This window comes from Tricharina praecox, assembly GCF_024521635.1.
Source record: "Tricharina praecox strain CBS 144465 chromosome Unknown BZA05scaffold_20, whole genome shotgun sequence".
In the NCBI taxonomy this organism is placed as follows: Eukaryota; Fungi; Ascomycota; class Pezizomycetes; order Pezizales; family Pyronemataceae; genus Tricharina; species Tricharina praecox.
This window is the reverse complement of record NW_026250422.1, coordinates 197,813-221,198: the sequence shown is the minus strand read 5'-3', so window position 1 is coordinate 221,198 and position 23,386 is coordinate 197,813. Positions and strand designations below refer to the sequence as shown.

Below are 23,386 nucleotides of genomic sequence, written 5' to 3'. Positions count from 1 at the left end.
AGAAACCCACCACGTCCTCCCACCATCCCTCCCTCCATCCATCCTGCCCGGTTCCCCGGCAGAATGCGTAGAACACCGGCTGGAAGACTAGGTTCGAAACCTGGGGAAAATCCGAATCGGAGGGTCGGTTGGTGCTATGATCCAAGACATGGAGTAGAGTAGGTAGGAGGTAGGCCTAGGTAAAGGTTGGAAGGTTTCTGATGATGGGAGTGTAGGGGCGGGGGAGTAGATTTATGTAAGTAAGTACTCACTCTGGTTAGTTACTACTGCCTCGAACCCCCAAAGGCGAATAGGCAAATACAGTACCAAGTATTTACTTACATGCTAAACTATAGCTAGCCAGTGGATGAAGTGACAAACTTGCAGTACCGTATGTAGGTACGTCTTACTGCTACTACCGTACCTGCGGCCCCGCCGAATCGTTCTCCAGGGTGTGCCGCCGCCGCCGCCACAGCTTGATTGCTTATTGGTTTTAACGGTGTGAGAGAGCGCCCAGGTTGCACGACGTCGTCGCCTCAAATGTCCATCGGTATGTCGGCGTTTGTTGATCTGCGGAGTCGCTCGTTCCTGCAGCTCGCAAACCCGCCGTATAAATGTTGATTTAAATCCATACTCTGGATGGATGGATGGATATAGGTAGTTTCCACCCATGACTCTTTCCTTTCCGCTGGGAAAAGAATCTCGCATGTAGCCCGGCCAGTCGTTAACCACAGTTCGCAGCGTCATTCTCGCAACTTTGGAATCCCCCCGTCCCCCCGTACATAACCTTCTGGCCTGGCCCGGCCTGGCGTGGATAATCCTCTATGATGCATCATCCACCGGCACTCTACGCACGAACGGCCACAGCCGCAGCATCGGCAACAGCAGCCGCAGCATCAACGGGAAACTCCACCACGATCCTCCAAGGCACCGACTTCGACATCAGTGACATCAGCGCGAACAATGGCGACCGCCCACAGGACTCGTACGGGCCGACACTGTACGCCGTCACTGTCTCGCTGATGGTGGTTTCCGGCCTCGTCGTTGCCGGAAGGGTTTACTGCAGAGCGTCCATGCTGGGTTATATCGGGAAGGATGATTATTGTATTGTTTTGGCCAGTGTAAGTGACGTTCGTCGGGGAGGAGGGGCCTGGGGGGGATGGGAGCCTGGTGGTTGGGGGCTAATGGAAAAGAGAATAGGCACTGGCTGTGGCTATTGCGGTGCCAATGGTGTTGTCGGTTCATGATGGGTTTGGCGCGCATATATGGAATATTAACTCTTTGATGCTGGGGAAAATCCTGATGGTATGTACCTAGGACCATTCGGACTTTTCCAACCAGCCAGCCAGCCACAAAGTACGGTCGTTATTGACACGCATTGTATCCAGCTCTCAGTCGTGATCCAGATCCTCTACATCCTCGCCATCGGCGCAGTCAAGCTCAGCCTGCTCTTCCAGCTGCTGCGCATCTGTTCGCCGCTCTCGCGGATGCGCACCACCATGTACCTGATCTTCACGCTCAGCATCGCCTTAACTTTGGCCAACTTCTTCGTGACTGTATTCCAATGCGTCCCGCTATCGTACACCTGGGACCGCGTGGACCCTTTGAAAGCCGCCAGTTCCAAGGGAAGGTGTCTCGAGTACGCCACGCTGCAGTACACCGTGAGCGCAACTAACATCCTCATGGACGTGATCGTGTGGATTGCCCCCATGCACCTGGTGTATATGCTGCAGCTGCCGCGCGCGCAGAAGTGGGGGCTTGTGGGTGTGTTCTCGCTGGGTGCTGTGTGAGTGCCGTCCCCCAAATCTTCCCGGAAACGTTTTTTTTGAAGCTGATATCGCTGGCCAGAGTCATTGTTGCGGCGAGTGCAAGGCTAGCCGCGGTCTTTGCCGTCGCGAATTCCAGAGATGCCAAAATCGACGCCACCTGTCCGTCCCTTCCCGTCCCTTCCCGTCCCCCATCCCGCCCCGCCGCCCCGCTAACACTCCATCCCCTACACAGACCACACCGCCATCCCCGCCATCTGGCTAATGGTCGAAGTCAACACGGCCATAATCTGCAGCTCTTTACCACCATTACGGCCTCTGATAAGGCGGACGTTCCCACGGCTGCTCGGCGGCAGCAGCAGCACGCACACCGGACGTCCCTCGCGCTCCCGTTCGCACAGCCACAGCCACACGATTCCGCTCGGAAAGCTGCCGTGCGTCCGCGAGCACCACCACCGCGAGAGCACGTCGTCGTATACGGAGCAGTTTGCCGCCGAGGGGGGGGTGTATGGCAGTGGGCATGCAGGGGGGGCGGTGAGGATCGATATTGAGGGAGGGGTTTGTGGGGATGGGGGGAGGGAGTGTAGGCAGGGCGGGATCTTTAAGACTACGGAGGTTTGTATAAAGGTTGAGAACGGTAGAGGCGGGGAGACGACGGTCAGAAGGGGTGTGTAAGATCGTACTGTCTTTGATCTCTCTTGGTCTTTGTCTGTGTCTTGGTCTGGGCTTGGGGCTAGATGGCGTTTGTACTCTATATATCGATACGGTGATACCTGCCTAGATTATCTTTCGGGTTTTGGTTCCGAGGGACGATGACGGCGCTCGAAACAGCACCAGTCTTGCACTTGTCAGCTGCTCTTGCTGGGAAGCAGTTGCTTGGGATAAATCCAGAATCCAGATAGCTATCATAGTTATCGTATTGGATTTAAGCCCCAAGGACCAATCCCCGAGCGGGGCGAACTATGTACTCGGATGGAAAAGGAAAGGTAATATACAACGGGGCTATGTACGCAGGTCTGTTGCACAGCGTGTCACTTGTGGTTCTCGGGCAGTCCGGGGGGTTCTTGTTGTGGATTATAGTAGATCTTAGACTATAATGTGGATAGGATTTGAAAAAGAAAAGAAAAAATAGTGCACGCTCGTCACAACTTCCTCAGGTTTAAGCACGAGATATACTCCAGGTCCCTAGTCGAACGGATAAACCGGTGGACTGGAATCATCAGAGAATCATCTGATATTTATCTAGAGGGATAGGTAGTTGGGATGAGATCCCTCCCGCGACGACGAGAACTATCCTCGGTGGCTATTTTATACACTGAAGACTAGGTATGGCAATATCCACACATACGACGGCGGAGGCCCTCTAGTCCTATGTAATCTGTGGGAAGATCTAATCAGTATCGCTACTCGGTGAGATTCAATAGCCCTGCGAGGACGTTACTAGACCTTCTTTCGCCATCTCTCGCCATCTGCCATTGAGTCTTGCAAACCTCAGATGCCTATTGAAGCTTATCCTCAAGCCTGAGGGCGCCAATAAAACCCCCACGCCCACTCACTTCTCTTCTTCTCTTCTATTCATCACACATCCCACGCTCAAACGACTCTGAAAGCCAACTTGAACACCAAATTGGAACATCAAATATTCACGAGCCTACATACCATCTGAAGTAAGTAGGTACTTATGTAGATCCGTCTTATCACAACAAATGCTAACTCGAATACCTACCAGAGATGCCTAGCAACAGATACAACCTCCGCAAGCGGACCACCAAGCCCTCTGCCGCCGCCACGCCGCCCCGCCGCAAGGCCAGCAAGGTTCATAACTAAAGTACCAGGTCAAAAGTTATCGCCACTCGCCCCTACGAGACCACCACACCACACATGTAGACCTCTCGAACACCACAACCACACAATAGAAAGTAATACAAACTTGCATACAGGATGATTAGATACATATCCAGCTTCGACAAAATTTTCAGCCAAAGAAATCAAATTTTTTTGCGAAGTTATGCGGCTAACCCAAATCCCATTATCTCAAGGCTATCCATTTTCAACCACAGATTCTGCGTCCCAAACACACTGTAAAAAATATTGGGCAATTGGAAGTCCTTGCTAACCGGGTAGGAAATCTTATAATAAACTGGCTCGCAAATATAAGCAGCTGTGATTCAGCAATGCGGCCCAGGAGAAAAGTTTGTGGTTTTCGCTGGTTGTGCAACTTTTTGTATGGGAGCCCCATACAAAATGCGAAATCACTGTTCAAGTCATGTACAAACCACCACTAAAAACCATCAGTCTTGACTAAAAGCGGTCAACTTTTTTATATATGAGAGGTTTTATGATTCTACGGCGTCTGTGAAAGACACAATATTTTTCCGTCAGACGAAAGATGAGTTTTAGTGGTTTGAAAATGGCCGTTTTTGGTGTAAAACGGCCCCCTGGCGATAACTTTTGACCTAGTACTTTAAGTAGGCTCCGAGCTCCCACCTATCACACAGCATGCCAAGACTGCGCTTGCAGACCTCCAAGGCCGCCGCCGCCAGCAGGATCTCCAAGACCGCCGCCACCAAGCCGACCAACATCTACTACGCCGTCAAGCCCAGCACGATGGCGTTGAGGGCGGCGAGTGGCCCGATGATATGGACTTTGAGGAGATCCGCGGGGAGGGGGAGGGACTGGATGAGGAGGGACAGGAGGAGGTGGAGCGCCAGGCGGAGGCACAGCTGGAGAAGGAGCAGCGGGAGAAGGACAAGGATGAGAAAGCGGAGGAAGAGCAGGAGGAACAGGCGGGAAACAGCAGCCGCCTCAGCTGTCTCGTTATGTAGAAAAAAACAGTTTGGTTACTTTCTTTTTCCATCTTCAGATCTTCTTTCCTTTTTGCTTCTCGCGACGCACGCATCCGAAGCGTCTGCACCGTGTGGTTGAATTGATTTATTAGTATTGACTAAACAGTCCGTCTCGATAATCCGAACCACCGGCCAGAGGAGCGACGCCGAGCTTGCTCGGGTCTTCGACGAGTTAGCATTTCCGATGTCCTCGGAGGAAAACAGATAGGAGCGGGCTAGGAAGGAAGACGGTGAAAATAAAAGATGAAAAGTAAATGGGTTATGTATGACCCTCACGCCTGCCCCTCCCTCAGCGGGTGTTTTATACACTGATCGGGCTTCATCTATCGTAGGATAATCCACTAATTCCTGCTGGGGGAGGAGATGTTTACTCTGTCACGATGGCCCCCTACGGTAGTCCTGTGCAATCTGTGAAAGATCCGACCAGAAATCTACAAAACCCCCACACCCACGCCCACCCACTTCTCTTCTCTTCTCTTCTTCTCTTCTTCTCTGTGGGAACTAGTAAGTTCCTGTGAGTAGCCCACTAGCCGGTCGGCGGACTGGTGGTGGGTGCTAGCGACATTTGGTGGGTAGCTAGTCGAAGCTCTGTATACTATTTCTTTCTCTCTTCCTCCCTCTCTCGTAGTTGTAGCTCCTAGACAAGAACACAACACTTCTCCCCATCTCGATCGTTCCAGTGATCTCCATCATCGATCCCTCTAACGCCTCTGTACTGGATTCGCTGCTTCATCATACACATCCCACGCTCAAACGACTCTCAACGCCAACTTGAACGCCAAATTTGAGTATCGAACTATTTCTCGAGTCCACCAACAATCGCAAGTAAGTACTACCTAGGTATGTCCGTCCTATCACACAAACTCACTCGCAAATTATGAATGCTAACTCAGATAGTTACCTAACTACCAGCGATCTCTGGTTACAAGCACAACTAAAACCTGCACCCATGCCCGCTGGAAGTGGCCGCGGCAGCGGCAGCGACGGCATCTCCAAGACCGCCGCCTGAAAGATGGCCTACCTACATCTACATCATCAAGCCAAGCACGATGGCGCGCCTCGCGGCGATGGAGTTCTCCGTGCCCGCTGACGTTGAGGGCAGTTAGTGCCCTGAGGAGATGGATTTGCAGGAGATTGGCGGGTGGAGGATATCGGCGGGGAGGGGGGTGAGGGGGGAGGTGCAGGAGGAGGTGCGCCACGAGGAAGTGCAGCACCAGGCGGAGGTGCAGGAGGAGGAGGAGGTGCGCCAGGAGGCGGAGCATGAGAAGAAGCTGGAGCAGCAGCTACCAAAGCAGCATCTGGAGAAAGGAACAGCAGAAGGAGGAGGAGAAGGAAGCGAAAGAAGAGGAGGAGGAGGAACAGGCGGGAAACAGCAGCCGCCTCAGCTGCATTGTTATGTAGAAAAAAAAACAGTTTTAGCAGTAACCACCGTTTGGGGCGGGTTTACTTTTAGTAAATCCTCCTCCCAATGGTGGTTACTTCTTATTTACTTCGGATTTTAACTATCCCCCAAGGACCCCTCTATCCTCAAAGGACCCCACACAAAAATTTTATATGGTGCCTGCGGTTTTGGAGGCCCATCTTTTTGCGGTGCCTAGTTCAATCCAGCTAGAAGCCGGCAGCAGATTTGAAACCCATGGTGTGGAAAAGTCACAGGTTATGGTTGAGAAGTAAAATTTTGGTGACGAGTCAATCCATCTTAATGACAAGTCACTAAGTACCTAGTTGGGATAGGTAACTACAGTGGCAAAAAGTGGGGTGCAACTCCTTCCGCAGGCCATGAGTAGAATCACCGTATAGGTAGAAACCTAGCAATTTTCCGAAAATACAGATGTATTTTGAAATTTCTTTCTTCTCATAGTCCCAACTCTACGGTATCGAAAATCTTTACGTAGGGTTGTAAAGATATGCATACCAAAAAGTGGGAAGAACCACTGCAGTTCTTCTAGACTCAAAATCTTACGTGGTGTCGGGAATACTAGAGACATACCAGAAAACTACCTTGTATGCACAACAACGTGGGCAGTGCAGAGAGCACCGTTGTCATGTCAACCAAATGGTCCCTGGACTGTAGTAAAACTACAGCTACAAGAGATCTACGGAAGAAATGCGTAGAAACCCTCTGGCTTCAAAAAAATACGTACTGTGGGTAAGACGTGTTGTACGCAAGCAAAAATGTGCGACATTCTGGCAGTTTTCAGGTATTACTACTACTACTACTACTACTACTACTACTACTACTACTACTACTACTACTACTACTACTACTACTACTACTACTACTACTACTACTACTACTACTACTACTACTACTACTACTACTACTACTACTACTAATACTAATACTAATACTAATACTACTGCTACTGCTACTTCTGATTACTGTAGGCGGCCCATGCTTCTAATCGAAGCACCTGCCAATTGACCTGGATAGCGCGCTGGTCTCGCCGCAGATGGCACACTGTCGTCGCCGCAAATAACCCGCTGGCATTGCTGTTGTGGCGGAGTGATGGAGGAGCTGTTGGGAAGAGAAAGAGCTATCAGCGAGGGGAAGAGGAGTGGTCAGCGAGGGGGGGGGGGATTGTCCGTCTATTCTGTAGAAGATGGTCAAGAAAGAAGGAGAAGAAGAAGAAGAAGAATAAACGCCGCGAGACCCAGCTTAAGTAGCCTCCTCCACACTCCCATGCCCGCCATGCCCGCCATGCCCGCCATGCCCGCCAACGTTGAAGACCACTAACCAAATTCGTTTTCACCCGCCGACAGACACAGTGTCTCCCAACTCTAGTTCTATGGTTCACACGCGGCCAGGGAGGCAGTACTTGCATCGCCCAGGAACCCCCTCCCACTCGGTGACTAGAGTCATTCCTGCTCAGTGACGAGTCATTCCCCCATCCTGTCTGAGGTATACCTAGCCCAGGACGAACTAGACGGACGATTCCCAGGCCTGCCTCTCGCTGGCAGCTCTCCCATAGCTCTGCAAATCCGATGTTCTACTGCATACCAAACCCCATGATACTCCAGAAGATCGTAGTGTACGGATCCCAAGGAACTGGTGAATACCGGTTTCTGCAAGTAAGGAAGTCTTTCAGTAGTGATATCGCAGACATCTGGTGAATATCACGTAGTACCATCAAAGTTAACCCAATACGAAGTTTTATTTACCATATGGTTCTAGAACTATTTAGGTTTTATATTGACGTATTGTACAGCAGGTGTACTGCAACACTGAATAACTCTCGTGGTCTGTAGCAGACGTATTATTTTTTGATACGTAGTGTGGGAAAGATGGTAGGCCTTTTTTCTATGTGGAAATACGTGCTGTCAGGTTCTTTTTAAAAAGTAAAAATACGGGTTAAGTAAAAACCTGGTAGTTCTTTGGTATTGTGATAACCCTGCTATTTTTCAGGTAGTAATCGCACCCCACTTTTTGCTACTGTATCACTCGATCGTATGTTGGTATGTATGATATCGTACACTGGCGGCTAACTATTGGCTCCGACCTGCCGCTGCCGCCGTTCGACAGCTGCCGATGGAGGGGATGGACATCAGAAACGCCGTAGTCCGTAGGTAGTCCATAGGTAGTCCGTGTTTGGCGGAGCCGGAGCCGGAAGTCATCCATCTCCAAGTTTCCGCCCCGGCGGATCTGCGCTAAAGGCTACGCCTAAGTGTATACCTACTAGGTAGGTGGATTGGAAGGCTTGTGAAGATGGTTTCCCACTGGCTATATTATACCGGAAAGCAAGACTTGTACTTCTGTTGGCTGTTCAAGAAAAGGTGCACTCGTATCACATATATCTGCCGGTATTTCCTAGGTATCTGATTGTACAACTTTCAAAGCTGGAGCTTGGAGCTTTGTGGGTAAGAATGGTGATCTGGAAGAATGTGCTTGGGGGAATACTTGACGTAAGTAGCCATGTTGAATAGAAATACCGTAGCTTCATTTCATCAAAACACCGAACACGACCGCATACCCAAGCCAAAAACAAACCCACTCGTTGGCGCTTCAACAGAATGTAAATCATCAAGAAAACTCGTCACCAGATCCCCCAATACCTATCCAGAAAAAACGGGAGGTAGGTACGATAATAATAAAAACCAATAATACTCCGCAACACCGAAAATCACACGCAAAACTTCACATTACAGCCCCCTACCCGCAGCGGGTACTCTCGCCGGCTGCGGAGTAACCGGCGTCGCCAGACCCAGACCCAGACCCAATCCCAAGCCCAACCCGAGTCCCTGCGGCTTCGCGGCGGTCTTCGCGCGTTCCCTGGGATTCGGCGCGCCGCTGCGGTCCTCAACGACGGCGTCCTCGATGCTAATAGTCGAGTCGCGACTCCTGCGCCGCTTCCCGCTGCCGCCGCGGAACGCAACCGGACTCCCCAGCTTCCTCCGCTTCAGCATTGGCATAGACTTTGACGTTTCGCCTTCCAATACCCGGCTTGCCAGCAGCCCCAGCGCCTTCAACCCTTCACCCCCGCCGCCGTCACCAAGTCTTCTCCGAAGCTCCGTGTTCTCGGCCACACAGTCGGCTAGGCGCCGCTTGGTCCGGCGCAGTCGCCGCTTGTAAATGTCCACCTCCGGATCGGGCGTGGATACTGGCTGCTGCACCTGCACCTGCTGCTGCTGCTGCCGGAGGACGGAGACCTGCGCGGCGGAGATGTCAGCTTCCACCTGGTGGCGGGCGCGGAGCTCGGATGTGTCGAGAAGGAGTAGGGAGTGTGCTAGACGCTGGTGGGCGGAGGTGCTGCGCAGGTGCGAGATGAGATTTTGCGCTTGAGAGAGCGCTGTGCGGAGGGTGGATGAGGAGGCGGTGGAGAGGGCGCTCGGGCTGAGGGGGGTGAATTCTGGTACCGTGGGTGCGGGCGGTGGTGGCGGCGAGAGAGGTGTGTGCGGTGCTGTGAAGGAGGATGTGGCAGAGGTGAAGGCTGCGGAGGGGGAGGGTCCTGAGGGTGTGCGCGGCGCTGTGAAGGAGGATGTGGATGGTGGGGTTGGCGTGCGCGGGAGGAGGTGCGCAGAAGTGGAGGTGGAGGGGGCGTGTGGTGTTGCTTTTGCTCGCGAGATCATCATGGTGGCGGCGGTGGTGGGGAGAGGAAGCTGGTGAGCGCACATGCTGCTGTCGCCGGCGAAGAGGCGATGACGCAAGGAAGTGAGATAAGACGGGCGGGGATCTCGGATCTCGTGTGCAGCGCAACGCCGGGTATCCGCCGGTTCGCTCGGGAGGGCGAGTAGACTGAATGAGAAGTGGCGACGGCGAGGGCGACTCGGGGGGGTTTGTAAATGATCCGCCGGAACCGGAGGTGCGGTCGGGTGGGGTGGGGGTGGGAGAGAATGTAAACAAGCTTGCGATGGGAGGTCGTCATGGAAACCGAACGGCTGCGCTTGCAGCTTTCGCGCACGTGACACATGTTTAGTTAGGCGAGCCACGCAACCCAAAGTTCGATTACGATTTCAGGGGGGACCAAAAACGGCAAGAGAAGGTCAAAGCGTCAGGGGCTAAGTCTGCAAAAGCTCTTGCGACGAGCCGTCGACACTTGCGGGCTGGCGGGGAGCCACTGCGATTCCGGTTCTGGGAGTGGTTATACCGCTTCGGATCGTGAGAATAAACGCATGGGACACGGGAGCTCGAGTCCCCCGAAACGGGTCTCTGATGGCCGGAAGAGGAAATTCCGGGCTTCGGCACCCGAGCATTAGTTACGATGAAGGTAGGGCATCTTGATTGCGCTGCGGATGCACGAAAATCCTTCGTCAGCTCTTTCCGGGTGCACGATGCGGCCGAGACTCGAGAGTGAGCCCGTTTTCGCACTTCCGCAAAAGCTGCACATCTGCGTAGCAGTAAGGCCAGGGCACCACGACATCCGGGCCGAACACAAGCATTGACCGCCGTGCAGCTCGTGATGATTCCGTTCTGCCCAGTCGAAGGTTGTTCGGGCATCAGCAAGGCTTCTGTTCCTTCTCGCCACCAACGTTGTCCTCAATGAGATGGTAAACGAGGGTTCTGGAGTGTCGCCGGGCCAGCTTCTATTCGTGCAAAAATCATCCGATACGTAGTTGGGACCAGCGGTGTAGGACAACGGAGTGCTCTTCTCGCATGTCTTTTCCCGTGCGGATAGGGGCCTCGAGTACTATAGCAACAGTCATTGCTTGCGGTTGAGTTCCCGGTGAAGACAGCAAGATCTGGCAATGCAAGCCCCAACGGTCCCGCAGACTGTCAACTCGACACAAGTGCAGCCGCCAGCGACTGCCCTAGCAGTGGAAAGCCAATCGTCGACATGCGCCCGGCGGGGGACGGCACCACAGCCCATCGGTATGTGCGATTGGATGCCTTTACTGCTGAGGCGGGGTGTGGCGACGCGGGGGAGGATGTTTCGTCTCGGCATCTGGCGCATCGGGGGGCGATTCATACTGGCGAACTGAAAGATGTTGGTGGAACAATGGCCGGCGTGAAGAACCCAGACGCGGATGCTCAGGGAATGAGTGGTTGCAGCTTCATTCAACTATTCCGTCAGAGAAGTCCATCGATCTGAATGGCATTCCCGCCAAGCGGCCGGCCCCCTGCAACCAGTTCATCTTGCCTCCTATATATTAATCCCGATTATTCATTTATTCTGATATTTATTACTCTTCTGCACTCCGGCCTTCGCTTCTCTGTGTTGCCTGTCCCTGTTCCCTGCCCTGCATATAAACTTCCGCATCCGCATCCGTTCCTTCAGCAACTTGTTCGTGCATCCGCGGCGAAAGGGAGACAGTCAAGCTTGCCAGAAGGATTCCCAACGATCCCATTTCACTTACCAAGCTCGCCAGATACACGCTCGATATGGACGACTCGGAGAATATGCCGCCGCCGCCGATGGAGCGGCAACAATCTGCTCCTCCGAGGGTCAGGACTTCCAGATTGCCCATTCCTCGAAAGGTGTCGGGCACGCTCTCCAACCAGACAGCCAACTCCCTTCGTTCCCAATCGTCGCGAGAGTCGGTTGGTAGCTCCGTTCAGTCTGCCAGAACAAACCCAACATTAACCACGAGAGCCTCGTTTTCGCGGCTTCCGAACGTCTCTGATCAAGGGGGTATGTACGCCCGTGCACTACTTTTCGATTCTTGCTCCTTTCTTTTTCCAGCGGTGGAGTCGCGCCTGATTGAATGAATACATTACTTTGACAGGCAGCTTTGACTCCCGCATGGCTAACCAGAGCTTCCATTGCTGCTTTTAGATCGGAACTTCACTGATGCCACAGCCTCGTCAGCAGCGAAAGCAATGCCTCGGAAGATGGCCTCGAATACCTCTTTGAACGGAAACGGAACGAATGGGCCGACACCAACACCACCACCAACCAACACCCTCAAGGGGAAAGTGTCGTCTACAAGCCTCCAAGCAAGGCCTGCCGGCATCAACACGTCGATCGCCCGGAAGGCGTCGGGCTCTCTCGCCAGCACTCCCACGCAATCTCCACAGCTACAGGCTCCCCGAATTTCCCTGACACCGAAGGGAAGACGGACCTCAGACATCAATGGCGCCGCAGCACCTCCATTGAACCGAAGGCCCTCAAACACGCAGCTCAAGCAGCCGGCAACAGTGTCCAAGAGGCAATCGATGTCCCAGCTCACGAGCAAGAATCTAGCAACCCTTGGTGCGTCTAATGATGCCAGTCCTACTCCGCTCCGGCGACAGCCGGTCGTCGGATTCACCGCGCCTCGCACTCCCACAGCTACGAGAACAGTAAAGCCGCCGCAAACGGGTCCGCGACAACTCCGTGCGCCAAAGGCCTCAGGGTCTGCTGACGCGGCGAAGAAAATTGATCCCAAGAAGACATCGCAGTCATTACGGGACACCATTCGCCAGGCCCGCATGGCCAAGCAGGTTGTTCCCAACGGGGACGCGAGCAATGGCCTTGACGGCTTCGATTTTGGCACTGCCGACCCATTTGGCCAGTCCATCTTTGGGGAGGGCGGTTCTACCAAGGTGTTGCAGCAGCGCATCAAGTCCGCCCGCGTTGAAGGACGACTCAATATATCCAACATGCAGCTAAAGGAGATTCCGGTGGAGGTGTACAAAATGTACGAGACTACTGAGGATGACCTCGCGGACACGGACGACGACGGGCCAAAGTGGTACGAGAACGTTGATTTGGCCAAGATGATTGGCGCCGACAATGAGATCACAGAGATCAGTGAGGAATTGGCGATGCAGTTTGCGGGCTTGTCTGTGATCGATGTATGTACTAAGGTCTAATTCTCGAGCATCACTAACGGAGACTCAGTTGCATAATAACCTCTTGACGACGATGCCAGCAAACCTTGCGCAACTGACAGAACTGACGGTGCTTAATTTGGTGGGTTGCTACTGGACAGGCTTGATGTGTGTATCTACGGTCGCTGACATAATTTCAGGCTGGTAACAACCTCGGAAACGAGGCTCTCGATATCATTTTCCAGATCTCGGCACTAAAGGACTTGAAGCTGTCCAAAAACAGCCTGGAGGGGGAGTTGGATGCTTCGGTGTCTGGACTCATGGCGCTTGAAAGTATGGAATTGCATGACAACAAACTCACAGCACTTCCCTCGTCGATTGGGCGATGCTCACACCTACGAGTACTCAACATTGCCAGGAATGCGATCGCAGAGCTCCCGATGGAAGAGCTCCAGCACTGTCCTTTGACCGAACTGGACGTGTCACAGAACAAGCTGAGCGATGTATTCTTCCCTACTTCCGTAGAGCGATGGGACTCGATCCAATCGCTCAACGTGGGTTCGAATCATATCACTTCGATTGCGATATCTTCCATCTCACTTCCGGCGTTGACCCAGCTGTTTGCATCAAATAATCAGCTCAGCGCATTCCCCACGCTCAGTGGCTGCGCAGAGCTGTTGGTTCTCATTATCGACCAGAACCGGATCACGACGTTGCCTGACGACCTTTACAATCTTCGGCGGCTGCGAACCTTGGACTTCTCTGGCAATAACGTCAAGGCCATTGATCCCCGTCTGGGCGCAATGGAGAGCCTTGAGGTTATTAACTTTGCCGGTAACCCACTCTCCGATCGTAAGCTGGCGGGCATGTGCCCTGCCGACCTCAAGAAGACGCTCCGTGGCCGACTGGCGCCGCCGGAGATCGTTATCGCGGAAGCGGATGACGACCACGGCTTCCCCGGCATGGGATCTGGTATGGACGGCGAACAGGAGCGCCGGGGCTCTCAGTCGGAGGCGCTCGAGATCGGCCGCGGCGGTGTGCTCGATCTTACGAACAAGGGTCTGTCAGAGCTCTCGGAGGAGCTCATCGACAACATTATGGGCTCGCCATACACGATCCTGCTGACGGCCAACTCTTTCAACGCGATTCCCACCGTCTTGGATCAGTTTGCGTCCCTGACCGTGCTTGACCTCTCCAAGAACCGGCTCTCGACGACGTACCTCTCGCAGAAGCTCGTCCTGCGCTCACTCGAAACGCTGAACCTACACAGCGCGGGGATCCAATCCCTCGAACTCCTCTTCCAGAATCTGGACTCGCCCAAGCTGCAGACGCTCGACGTATCCGCCAACCGCATCAGCTCGATCGAGGGGCTCCGGGGGGCGTTCCCGGCGCTGTACAACTTCCACGCGGCGGACAACCAGATCTCGGAGATCCCGATCGCGAGCGTCGACGGGATCCGATCGCTGGACCTCACGGGCAACTCGATTCACAGCCTGCCGCCGAGGCTGGCGCTGTGCGAAGGGCTCCGCGAACTCCGCGTCCAGGGAAACCTCTTCAAGGTGCCCCGTTGGCAGGTGCTCGAGAAGGGTACGGATTCGGTCCTGGCATGGTTGAGGGATCGCCTGCCGGTGGAAAATGGCGATGACGATGACGATGACGAGCAGGACTGACTAGATGAAGTGAACGACGACGAAGATGCTGTGGCTGCTACTGTTGCTGTTGTTCCGGCTGCTGCTGCTGCTGGTGTTGTTGCTGTGGGTGGTAATGTGTCATCTGTTTACTATGCGGAAAATAATAATGGCGGCGTGCTAAGTTTTGCTGTTTCGGATTCGGATTCAGCCTCCTCCTCCTCGGGCTTGAGGGGGCAGACAGTTAGACTATTTTTCATTTTTTTCGTTCTAGGCGGTGTATTATATTATTCTTAGTCTGTTGTAATGATTTTGGTTTGGAGAGAGAAGATGGAGATGGAGGAGGAGGAGGTGCAAGATGTATTGTGCATGTATGATATGATACATACCTCATAGCTGTACCGTACTCTACTGATGAAGGCGATACATTAATGTTGTTTTGGAATTAGTGCGATTGGGGATGTTTCTTCAGGTTATTACTAGGTTATAGAAGGCTGCTGCTGCCATTATTGCGAGAGAGAGAGAGATATAGAGACTGTGGGCTTGTAATTTTTCGATGGCCGAATCCGTGTCGAAAGATGGTGATGAGTATTGGATGCCCGTCTCACTGATCATCATATGGCCCGAGCGCCCATCAGGCAAGGTTCTATCAGCGCTTGAATACCCTTGTAGATAGCTTGGCTAGCTAATTTAGCCCCATGCCAGCCCAGCCTACATTAACAGCGCCGCCGCCCACCAACGCAACTACGAAAGTCGCGTTTCCCCACCATCATCAATCACTACAGCCACCGTCCACCGTCCATCACCCATCACCACCGACGCCGAGTGTTCCGCCGAGCATTTTGCTTCCCAAACCCACACACAACTACGAACTTCACGATGTCGGATCGCGATATTACAAGCTGTGCCTACTCCCCCCTCCTTCCCTTCCGCACTTTCTCCACAGCAATAACAGAAACTAACAACCATGCGCCGCAAAGCCGACGACCTCTCGCTGCCCAAAGGTGTGCACCCTACCTCTCCCGTCACCCGCCCCGTCCCCGCCCCCACCCAGCTAACACACCCGCCTATTCCTAGCCACCGTGCAAAAGATCATCGGCGAGATCCTCGCGTCAGACGTCGCGTTCGCTAAGGACGCACGCGACCTCCTAATCGACTGCTGCGTCGAGTTCATCACGCTGATCTCGTCGGAGGCGAACGACATTGCGGAGCGCGAGGCGAAGAAGACGATCGCGTCGGAGCACGTGATCCGCGCGCTCAAGGACCTGGGCTTCGAGGAGTATGTCGACCAGATCGATGAGGTCGCGAGAGAACATAAGGAACACCAGAAGGTATGTGATCGGAGAGGGGGGAGGGGGGGCGGATGGGGTGAAAGTGGCTGATCGGCAGTTGCGACAGAGCCGCGAAAAGAAGCAGACGAAGCTGGAGCAGAGCGGGCTTACCCAGGAGGAGCTGCTGAGGCAGCAGGAGGAGCTGTTCGGTAATGCCAGGGCAAAGTTTAATCAGCAGGGCGTGCCAGAGGCGTGACTTGGTTATCTGCCTAGGCCGGAGCCCAGCTGTTGGAAACTACTGTGCTTGTATGATCTGATAGCGATGGGAGGGTGTGCGGGGTAGTCAACTTCTTCGCTCTCTCTGTTTTATTTTTCTCTGCGCGGCTGCGGCTGCGCACTGGGTCTTTTGTTTAGTTTTTGCGGTATATGTAGTTGGTTACTTGTTGGGGCTTGCGTTATCTTCTGAAGCCTCACTCTACCGGCGTGATGTGTGATGGCAGCTTACGATTGGGCGATTGGGAGTTTCTGTTTTGAGTTGGTTGGTTGTTTTTCCGTCTTCTGCTGTTACTTTGTACTGGGATCGGTGGGTAGTTGTTCTTCTGTATCATTACTCCGTTATTCACCGCTTGCGTGGGTAGGCTCATGTCTTGGGTGATATGGGAATTTATCCTTTCTCTTGTGACAAGAGAGAGAAGATTGGACAGTGAGAAGAAGGCGGATGCTCGTGTTTCATCGGTGGTAAACTCCGATCACACTCCTAGGTGGATGCTACTATGGTCTTATATTGCTGAAATGCCTATAGCAAATATCCTCCAGACGAGCGCTGAAGAAGTTTGTTTCAATCGGCATTTGAGACCATATGCAGCCTCAAGCATCTCACTCGCTTGAACGCACGGACCAGCCTCGTGTAGGTACCCTAGCCAAGATGCAACGCACGCACGCATTCACGTCCTCCCACCACTCTGCCACCACCACCATAGTTACCACCCCCACACCAGCACCACACCAGCACCACACCAGCACCAGCACGATGCCCGCCCCGCCACCCACGCTCATAATCGACAACGGGGCGTACACCCTCAAGTGCGGGTTCTCGTCGCCCACACCGTCCCTCTCATCCTGCCACCTAATCCCGAACTGCATTGCGCGTTCTCGCGACCGGCGATCCCTCGTTGGAACCCAACTGTCGACATGCCGGGACTTTGGCGGGATGTCGTTCCGGCGGCCGGTCGAGAAGGGCTACCTCGTCAATTGGGAGGCGCAGAAGGAGGTGTGGGATCATACGTTCCTGTCGGATAGCGCGGATGGCCCAGAACTACGTTGCGATCCCCACGATACGAGATTGATCCTCGCGGAGGCGCCGAATGCGCCCCTCTCCCTGCAGAATAATGCAGATCAGATTGTCTTTGAGGAGTATGAGTTCATGGAGCTGTTTAGATGCGTAGGTGCTCCTTTGGTGGTTGGTTGGCTGGGGGTGGGCGTGGGAGGGTGGGCGTGGGGTGGGAGGAGGGGAGGGGAAAGCGGAGATGGACGCACGGACGGGCGGACTGACTGACATCTAGCCAGGCCCCAGTGTGATACCATGGCATGACATACCCGCCTTATTCTCGGGAGCGCCAGCCTTACCACCGCCCACGAAACCCGCCGAAGCGGTCATGATCGTCGACTCCGGCTTCAGCCACACGCACATCTACACAACCTTACTCGGGCAGCCGTGGAACTCCGCGACACGGCGCATCGACATCGGCGGGAAGTTTCTGACCAACTACCTGAAAGAGCTGGTGTCGCTGCGCACATGGAACATGATGGAGGAGCCGTACCTGATCTCGCAGGTGAAGGAGGCGGTCTGCTTCGTGTCCACGGACTTCGAGCGTGATCTGGACCGCTGCAAGCGCCTCAAGGACGCGAAAAATGATATGGTCCGCGACTATGTCCTGCCAGACTACAACACGGGGAAGGGCGGGTTCGCGAGAAACCATCTTCCGCGCTCAGCGAGACCAGGGCCGGCCGCAGATGAGGAGCAGGTCATGGTCCTGGGGAATGAGCGGTTTACTGTGCCGGAACTGCTGTTCAACCCTGCGGATGTGGGTCTGAAGCAGGCTGGCGCGGTCGAGTGTGTGCTCCAGGCACTGGAAATGGTCCCGGAGCGGCTGAGGGCGGTGCTGCTGGCGAATATCGTCCTTGTCGGCGGGAATGCGGCTATCCCCGGCTTCAAGGAGCGGTTCGAGCTGGAGCTGAGACCCATGGCGATGGATGAGGCGACGGTTAGAGTCGCGGTGCCTGAGGACCCCGTTAAGTATATCTGGCTAGGCGCGGCGAGGATGGCGCTGGATGACGAGTTCATGAAGGCGAGGACGGTCACTAGGAAGGAGTACATGGAACATGGCCTGCTGTGGTGTCAGAAGAAGATGGCGGGCGAAGATGTGAGGGGCGGTGGCGAGGTCAGGGATACGGCGCAGGAGAGGGAGAGGAGGGAGAATAGGAGTCATCGGAGGAAGTGATTGGTGGTTGGTGATGGTGATGGGTGATGGACGATGATCTGCAATATGTGTACATAGCATTCTTTTCTTTTTCTTTCTTTCGCGAAGCGGCGGGACAGTCCCGTGTTCCCACTTTCAAGTTTCCAGGCTACAGACTCCCATCTACCTATGCTTCGTATCCACACTGCATTCCTCCAACTAGAGTACCTACCTAGTCGACTATCATGACGTCCGGACTCCGGTGAAGAATTAAGCCATAATCAGCCGGACATGTTTCACAGCACACCACAGGGTATGTGTAGAATAAGGTATGTGCGCTCGACCAACTACCAGTACCAGTACCAGTACTACCTACCTGGTATGTAGCAGTAGCCCTCTCGCCTCGCCTCAAGCATAGTCGAAGTTTGTTCAGACCTCACTCCTCAGTGCACATTGCACATTGCACACACACACATCACATTCTGATTCGGCGCCGTGCATGGCCGGCTATGTATGATATGTGTGTGTGATACTCGGGCTGCGCAAGGCAAGTACCGAGATCTGGGGGCGGCTGCTGTAGCCTGTGGCCGGTGGCCGGTGGCCTGTCGCCTGTGGGTAACCGATCCCATTGGCTGGCTGGCTTGGAAGGGGTGGGGTGGATCCTGTTGGGGAGGGGAAGCAGGCAGGCAGGTCTGGAGTGTATGTACAGTAGGTATAAACGCCCGTCGGCGATGGGAGGAGACATCGGCACGCTGTCATTGTGGTGGTCAGATGGAAGCTAGATACGCAGGCTGGATACTTGAGCCTTATGTGGTCATCCACGGTGGGTCGCCTTTGACGCGGAGACGTACATACGGTACATACAGAAGGATGAACTACTGTAGTTGGGTACGTAACTACACGACTACCGTATCGACAGTCTATCGACGAGGCTACACTTTCGTGCGCAGAGAGAGGGCTGCAGTGATCCGAGCATACACATCATACACATCATACACATCATACACATCATACACATCATACACATCATACACATCATACACATCATACACATCATACACATCATACACATCATACACATCATACTTGTTATATACTTGTTACATAGTAAAAAATCCCTCAATCAGGAAGCCTTCTCTACACACGCTCTCGACACACATCTGGGGCGCGCACCTCTTTGGGGCGCGCACGAAGGATTGATGTTCATGCCTCCAGCGATGGTGGTGGTGGAGTTGGCGGCGGCAGAAGTGCGCGCAGTGTGCTTCCTCCGCGAAAAAACTGGGGGTGGATCCGCTCCGCTTGCTCGCTGGCTAAATTCTGGTAGGCTGCAGGGCGTTGTTGTTGCCGGGGTGAAGATGAGGGGGAGGGGCCGGCGTCGGATGTTTTGCTGGTGGGGTGAGGTGATCAGATGCATGGATGTGAGAAAGGATACCTAGGTGGGCGGAAGGATGTATGGATGGTGCGGAAGGGAGTGGAGTTGGATTGGCAACGCTGGATAGATGGGCGGAAGGAAGGGATAGTCTGGTCTGGTCCATGGTCTGGTCATTCCTTCCCTCCCCGACCGACCGACCGACCGACCGCCGACTGACGACTGACGACTGACGATCGACTCATCATCATCTCATCTCGTTTCTCCCACCCGCGCGCGCAAGCAAAGAAGAAAAAAGAAGCAGAAGCAGAACCGTTCGTACTCTACATATGCTACATAAAAGATCACCGGCGATGAAGAAGAGCTCTACAAGTTCCACTCCTAGACGCGTGGGCAGCAGCGCCGGCGCCGGCGCGGACACTAGAGCGAAGGGGTCGGATGCCGACGGGAAGGTTATTCCCTTCGAGGTGGGGTGAGTACTTACACACATGTCTACGGTAGCGCTCTTGCTTGTTTCCCGCCCTCCATCCCTCCCGACATCACGCCCTCCCGCACTCCCGCCCTCCCTCGGCCCGAGATGTGGGCGGCCGGGCGGGAGGGAGGGATATGGTGGGATATGGAGATTAATGGCTTGCTGGCGGGCTGGCTGGATGGCTGGTGCGGAAATGGGCTGATGAGTTGAGAGCAGATGCGAAAAGTGTAGGAGGGGAAAGAAGCGGTGTGATAGGTTTCTTCCTTGCAAAACATGCGAGGTGAATGGAGTGGAGTGTGTCTATCCCGTGACGGAGAAGAAGAGGTATGAGTCCACCACCTATTCCGCTGTGAGCTGTTGTTGTGTTGTCGTTATTGTCGTTGTTATTGTCGTTTTTTATTTATTTTTGTTGACGAGCGAATGAATCGCCAGACCCGTCCCGAAGGAATATGTTACAGCGCTGAAATTGGACCTGGCAGCGCGCAACGTCAAGATCGAGGCCCTGGAGAAACAAGTCCAGGATCTCCAGGGCCAGGTCGATGCGCTGCGAGGATTGGTGAGCTGGTGGGAGGGCTTTGTCCGGAACATTGCCGGCTCCAGTGCGGGCGAGCGGGACATAATGCTCTCGGGCTTCCGGAGCGGCGACAATCCCGGTGGTGGTGGTAGCGGCGGCGGCGGCGGCGGTCACTTCGAAGCCACCACCACCACCACCACCGCGTCGCCGGTTCGGGCACCAGGCAGTTCGGTGGAGGAGCGTTCGGAACTCCCGTCTCCTTCGGCTTCTGGCCGCGCTTCGCCGCCGCCAACGCAACATCCCTCGCCCGGCACGTTGGCGAAGACGACGGGGCAGATCCGGACGCGTGGAGCTCTCTCGAGGTTCTACGGACCAACGAGTTACCAGATCGCCACGGCGTCGGTGGACCCGACGCCTCCTCCGCCGGCCGCGGAACGTAGGTGCCACAAACCAGCTGCGATACAAGTGGACGGAGAATACGACTACGCGCACTCCCTGCTGGCACCGCAGAGCGAGGACTGTAGACGGCTCATGAGCCTGTTCTTCCTGCGACTGTATCCGTACCACATGTACTTCTACCGAGAGTTCTTCCTGCGGGACCTGCACGCCGGCAATGGGCCGTATTACTCGGACCTACTCATGTATGCCATCTGTGCTATGGCTGCGCTGGTCAGTAAGGATGCCGCCGAGAGACAGAGGAGCGAGTTGTTTGCGCGGAGAGCCCAGGAGTTGCTGTACAACTCCGGCATGGACTCGCCCGATATCACGGTGCTGCAGGCGCTGCTGCTCATGAGCCAGAGGGAGATCGGGCAGGGTAATGGATCGAAGGGGTGGTTGTTTGCAGGTATATTCTGTACATCTCTGTGTCCGCATCGTCTGCTAAAGACCTCTAGGGATGGCGTTCCGACTGGCTCACGATATGGGGCTGCACCTTGATCCGCGGAATTGGGATTCTTCGGAGGAATCCTCGATTGAGCGGGAGATTCGCCGACGCTGCTATTGGGGTGCTTTCGTAGCAGACAAGTAAGCTTTTTGACCTAATGTGTAGTACTTGTGCGTATCTTTACTCACATTTCCATCCAGGTGGATTTCCCTATACTTTGGGCGGCCACCCGCGCTTTCACCGCGCGAATCCGACGTGCGCGAGACAAAACGGATCCAATACCCAGCGTGCTGGCCAACAACAGTGGACGCCATCCTCGAGCCGGGTTTGATCAACGACCTGTTCTCTGGCAAGAAGACGCCACAGGACGAAGACGGCGCGGCCCTGGTGGGCACTCTGCTGTGCGCAGTGGATCTGACCAAGATCGTGCACAAGATGCTCACGAACGTGTTTGAAATCCGCGATCAGAGACTGGACGAGGCCAGCATGGTCGCGAGGGTCACGGAGATACATCTGGAGCTCACTAGTTGGCTCAGTAATCTCCCCAAGAAGGTCCACTGGAATGAGTGGAGGAGCGATGTTGAGCCTTACACCCTCGTTTTGCAGTACATACCTCCCCTTGCCCCCCATCCTCGTTTCAGGCTAACAGTAACCGCAGCATGATGTACCACACCGTGCTAATCGTGCTGCACCGCCCACCTCTCTCGCTACAGTTCACACGTACCCCCGCGATAACCCCCGACTTCGCGATCTGCTGGTCTAGCGTGACGGCGATCATCAAGCTGATAAAGCAATACTCACGGGGCAACGAGTACCTCTACCTCCCGGTAACCTTCGTTCACACTGCGACCGCCGCCGCGTCCATAATCCTGCTGAAGCGACACATCGTGCACGAAGCACTAGCGGACGACGAAGCCTCTAAATTCCTGAACGTAATCCTATCCGCGCTGGGCGGCTGTGCCGCCACCTACCCGGCGGCGGCGCAAGCGAAACAGGCGATCCTTATGGCCGACGAGGAGGCACGCATGCGCATGGTCAACTTCCACGCGAAGGAGGAGGACGCGGATGTCCAGGCCGTCGGTAGGGAGCTGGAACAGTTCTTTGATCTGGATTTTGATAGTGATATGGGCGGCATGGGCGGCATGGGCGGCATGGGCATGGGCATGGGAATGGGCATTGGAGGTGTCGCTGGCTGGATGGATCCCGAGTGGTGGGATGCGATGGATGAGGGCGCGTTGACGGTGCCGGTGCCTGCGGCGGCGGGGATTGGGAATGGAAATGGGGGCGCGGATGGTGATATGGCTTATTGAGAACGATTGGACTCGAGGACGCGAGCGGGTAGCTTGTATGTTGTTTCTGGATTTTTATATATACCCTTCGTACATAGGTACATACGTTGTTTACAGTTTTACTGCGAAGATTGTCGTTCGACAGGATTCACTGGAGTTGCTGCACATCGTGTGGGGGTGTTGGCAGTTGCAAAGCCGGCGGGCGGGCGCGCGGGCGGGCGTGGTCACTGCCTATGGTAGCCCAGTAGGCGTAGTTCGTCTTCGGCGCATATCCGCCGGGTTGGATTGGAAACCTGGAGATGGACGACTCCCACATCCGCCGCCGCCTCCGCTGAACACGGACCACGGACCATGGACGACGTACAGCGTTTCCATCGTTTCCATCGTCTTCATCGGCGGCGGCAGCGGCAGCCAGGCAGGTTCGCCACACGTCGGAGCCAACAGTTAGTTAGCCAATACCTAGCCGCCAGTGTACTAGATGTACTGGAGTAATTGAGACAGCTTCGTAAACGTTGCGATCGAGTGATAAGTAACCCAACTATCGCAATTAGGTAGGTGCTTTGTACCAGCTACGCTCAGAAGAGTTCTAATCACGTGCAATCACTCGCGAACTCGGTTTTTCGTTTTTCGTTTTTCGTTTTATTGATGTCCTCTCTCTCTCTCTAAGCACACACTTTGGTAAACCACCACTACATACCATAAGAACCATATTCACCACTATT

General features: G+C 54.4%; 6 protein-coding genes across 6 annotated transcripts; 5 read left to right on the top strand and 1 right to left on the bottom strand.

Moving 5' to 3' along the window:
• Positions 1 to 519: 519 nt before the first annotated feature.
• BZA05DRAFT_475525 (uncharacterized protein) lies at positions 520 to 4,577 on the top strand (the record flags this gene model as incomplete). The annotated part of the gene is made up of 8 exons (XM_051488196.1): positions 520 to 529; positions 847 to 1,100; positions 1,180 to 1,284; positions 1,368 to 1,765; positions 1,828 to 1,907; positions 1,981 to 2,259; positions 3,475 to 3,560; positions 4,244 to 4,577. 8 exons carry the CDS (start codon positions 520 to 522, stop codon positions 4,568 to 4,570), a joined length of 1,539 nt encoding a protein of 512 aa, XP_051337498.1. The 3' UTR covers positions 4,571 to 4,577.
• Positions 4,578 to 8,712: 4,135 nt separating this feature from the next.
• On the bottom strand, positions 8,713 to 9,868 carry BZA05DRAFT_118870 (uncharacterized protein). Its single transcript, XM_051478657.1, has one exon. The coding sequence runs from the start codon at positions 9,701 to 9,703 to the stop codon at positions 8,732 to 8,734; it is 972 nt and encodes a 323-aa protein (XP_051337497.1). The 5' UTR covers positions 9,704 to 9,868; the 3' UTR covers positions 8,713 to 8,731.
• A 1,277-nt stretch (positions 9,869 to 11,145) lies between these two features.
• On the top strand, positions 11,146 to 14,923 carry BZA05DRAFT_404268 (uncharacterized protein). The gene is made up of 5 exons (XM_051484284.1): positions 11,146 to 11,658; positions 11,839 to 12,803; positions 12,850 to 12,921; positions 12,980 to 14,684; positions 14,804 to 14,923. The coding sequence occupies exons 1-4, from the start codon at positions 11,409 to 11,411 to the stop codon at positions 14,447 to 14,449; spliced, it is 2,757 nt and encodes a 918-aa protein (XP_051337496.1). The 5' UTR covers positions 11,146 to 11,408; the 3' UTR covers positions 14,450 to 14,684; positions 14,804 to 14,923.
• A 177-nt stretch (positions 14,924 to 15,100) lies between these two features.
• Positions 15,101 to 16,397, top strand: BZA05DRAFT_404263 (histone-fold-containing protein). The gene is made up of 4 exons (XM_051484283.1): positions 15,101 to 15,311; positions 15,388 to 15,411; positions 15,485 to 15,738; positions 15,806 to 16,397. The coding sequence occupies exons 1-4, from the start codon at positions 15,287 to 15,289 to the stop codon at positions 15,932 to 15,934; spliced, it is 432 nt and encodes a 143-aa protein (XP_051337495.1). The 5' UTR covers positions 15,101 to 15,286; the 3' UTR covers positions 15,935 to 16,397.
• A 311-nt stretch (positions 16,398 to 16,708) lies between these two features.
• Positions 16,709 to 18,354, top strand: BZA05DRAFT_376260 (actin family; the record flags this gene model as incomplete). The annotated part of the gene is made up of 2 exons (XM_051481813.1): positions 16,709 to 17,123; positions 17,245 to 18,354. 2 exons carry the CDS (start codon positions 16,709 to 16,711, stop codon positions 18,177 to 18,179), a joined length of 1,350 nt encoding a protein of 449 aa, XP_051337494.1. The 3' UTR covers positions 18,180 to 18,354.
• Positions 18,355 to 19,859: 1,505 nt separating this feature from the next.
• Positions 19,860 to 22,685, top strand: BZA05DRAFT_446763 (fungal-specific transcription factor domain-containing protein; the record flags this gene model as incomplete). The annotated part of the gene is made up of 5 exons (XM_051487104.1): positions 19,860 to 19,978; positions 20,411 to 21,336; positions 21,386 to 21,515; positions 21,576 to 21,980; positions 22,034 to 22,685. 5 exons carry the CDS (start codon positions 19,860 to 19,862, stop codon positions 22,683 to 22,685), a joined length of 2,232 nt encoding a protein of 743 aa, XP_051337493.1.
• Between the last annotated feature and the right edge of the window lie 701 nt (positions 22,686 to 23,386).

What these genes read in the sequence shown, in the direction of transcription:
- BZA05DRAFT_118870 (XM_051478657.1), bottom strand. Translation starts at nt 9,703, where the DNA reads ATGTGCGCTCACCAGCTTCCTCTCCCCACCACCGCCGCCACCATGATG.
- BZA05DRAFT_404268 (XM_051484284.1), top strand. Translation starts at nt 11,409, where the DNA reads ATGGACGACTCGGAGAATATGCCGCCGCCGCCGATGGAGCGGCAACAA. An exon ending in GAACGTCTCTGATCAAGGGG is followed by an intron (nt 11,659 to 11,838) that starts GTATGTACGCCC and finishes CCTCGTCAGCAG; the next exon opens with CGAAAGCAATGCCTCGGAAG. An exon ending in CGGGCTTGTCTGTGATCGAT is followed by an intron (nt 12,804 to 12,849) that starts GTATGTACTAAG and finishes ACGGAGACTCAG; the next exon opens with TTGCATAATAACCTCTTGAC.
- BZA05DRAFT_404263 (XM_051484283.1), top strand. Translation starts at nt 15,287, where the DNA reads ATGTCGGATCGCGATATTACAAGCT. An exon ending in CGACCTCTCGCTGCCCAAAG is followed by an intron (nt 15,412 to 15,484) that starts GTGTGCACCCTA and finishes GCCTATTCCTAG; the next exon opens with CCACCGTGCAAAAGATCATC. An exon ending in AACATAAGGAACACCAGAAG is followed by an intron (nt 15,739 to 15,805) that starts GTATGTGATCGG and finishes CAGTTGCGACAG; the next exon opens with AGCCGCGAAAAGAAGCAGAC.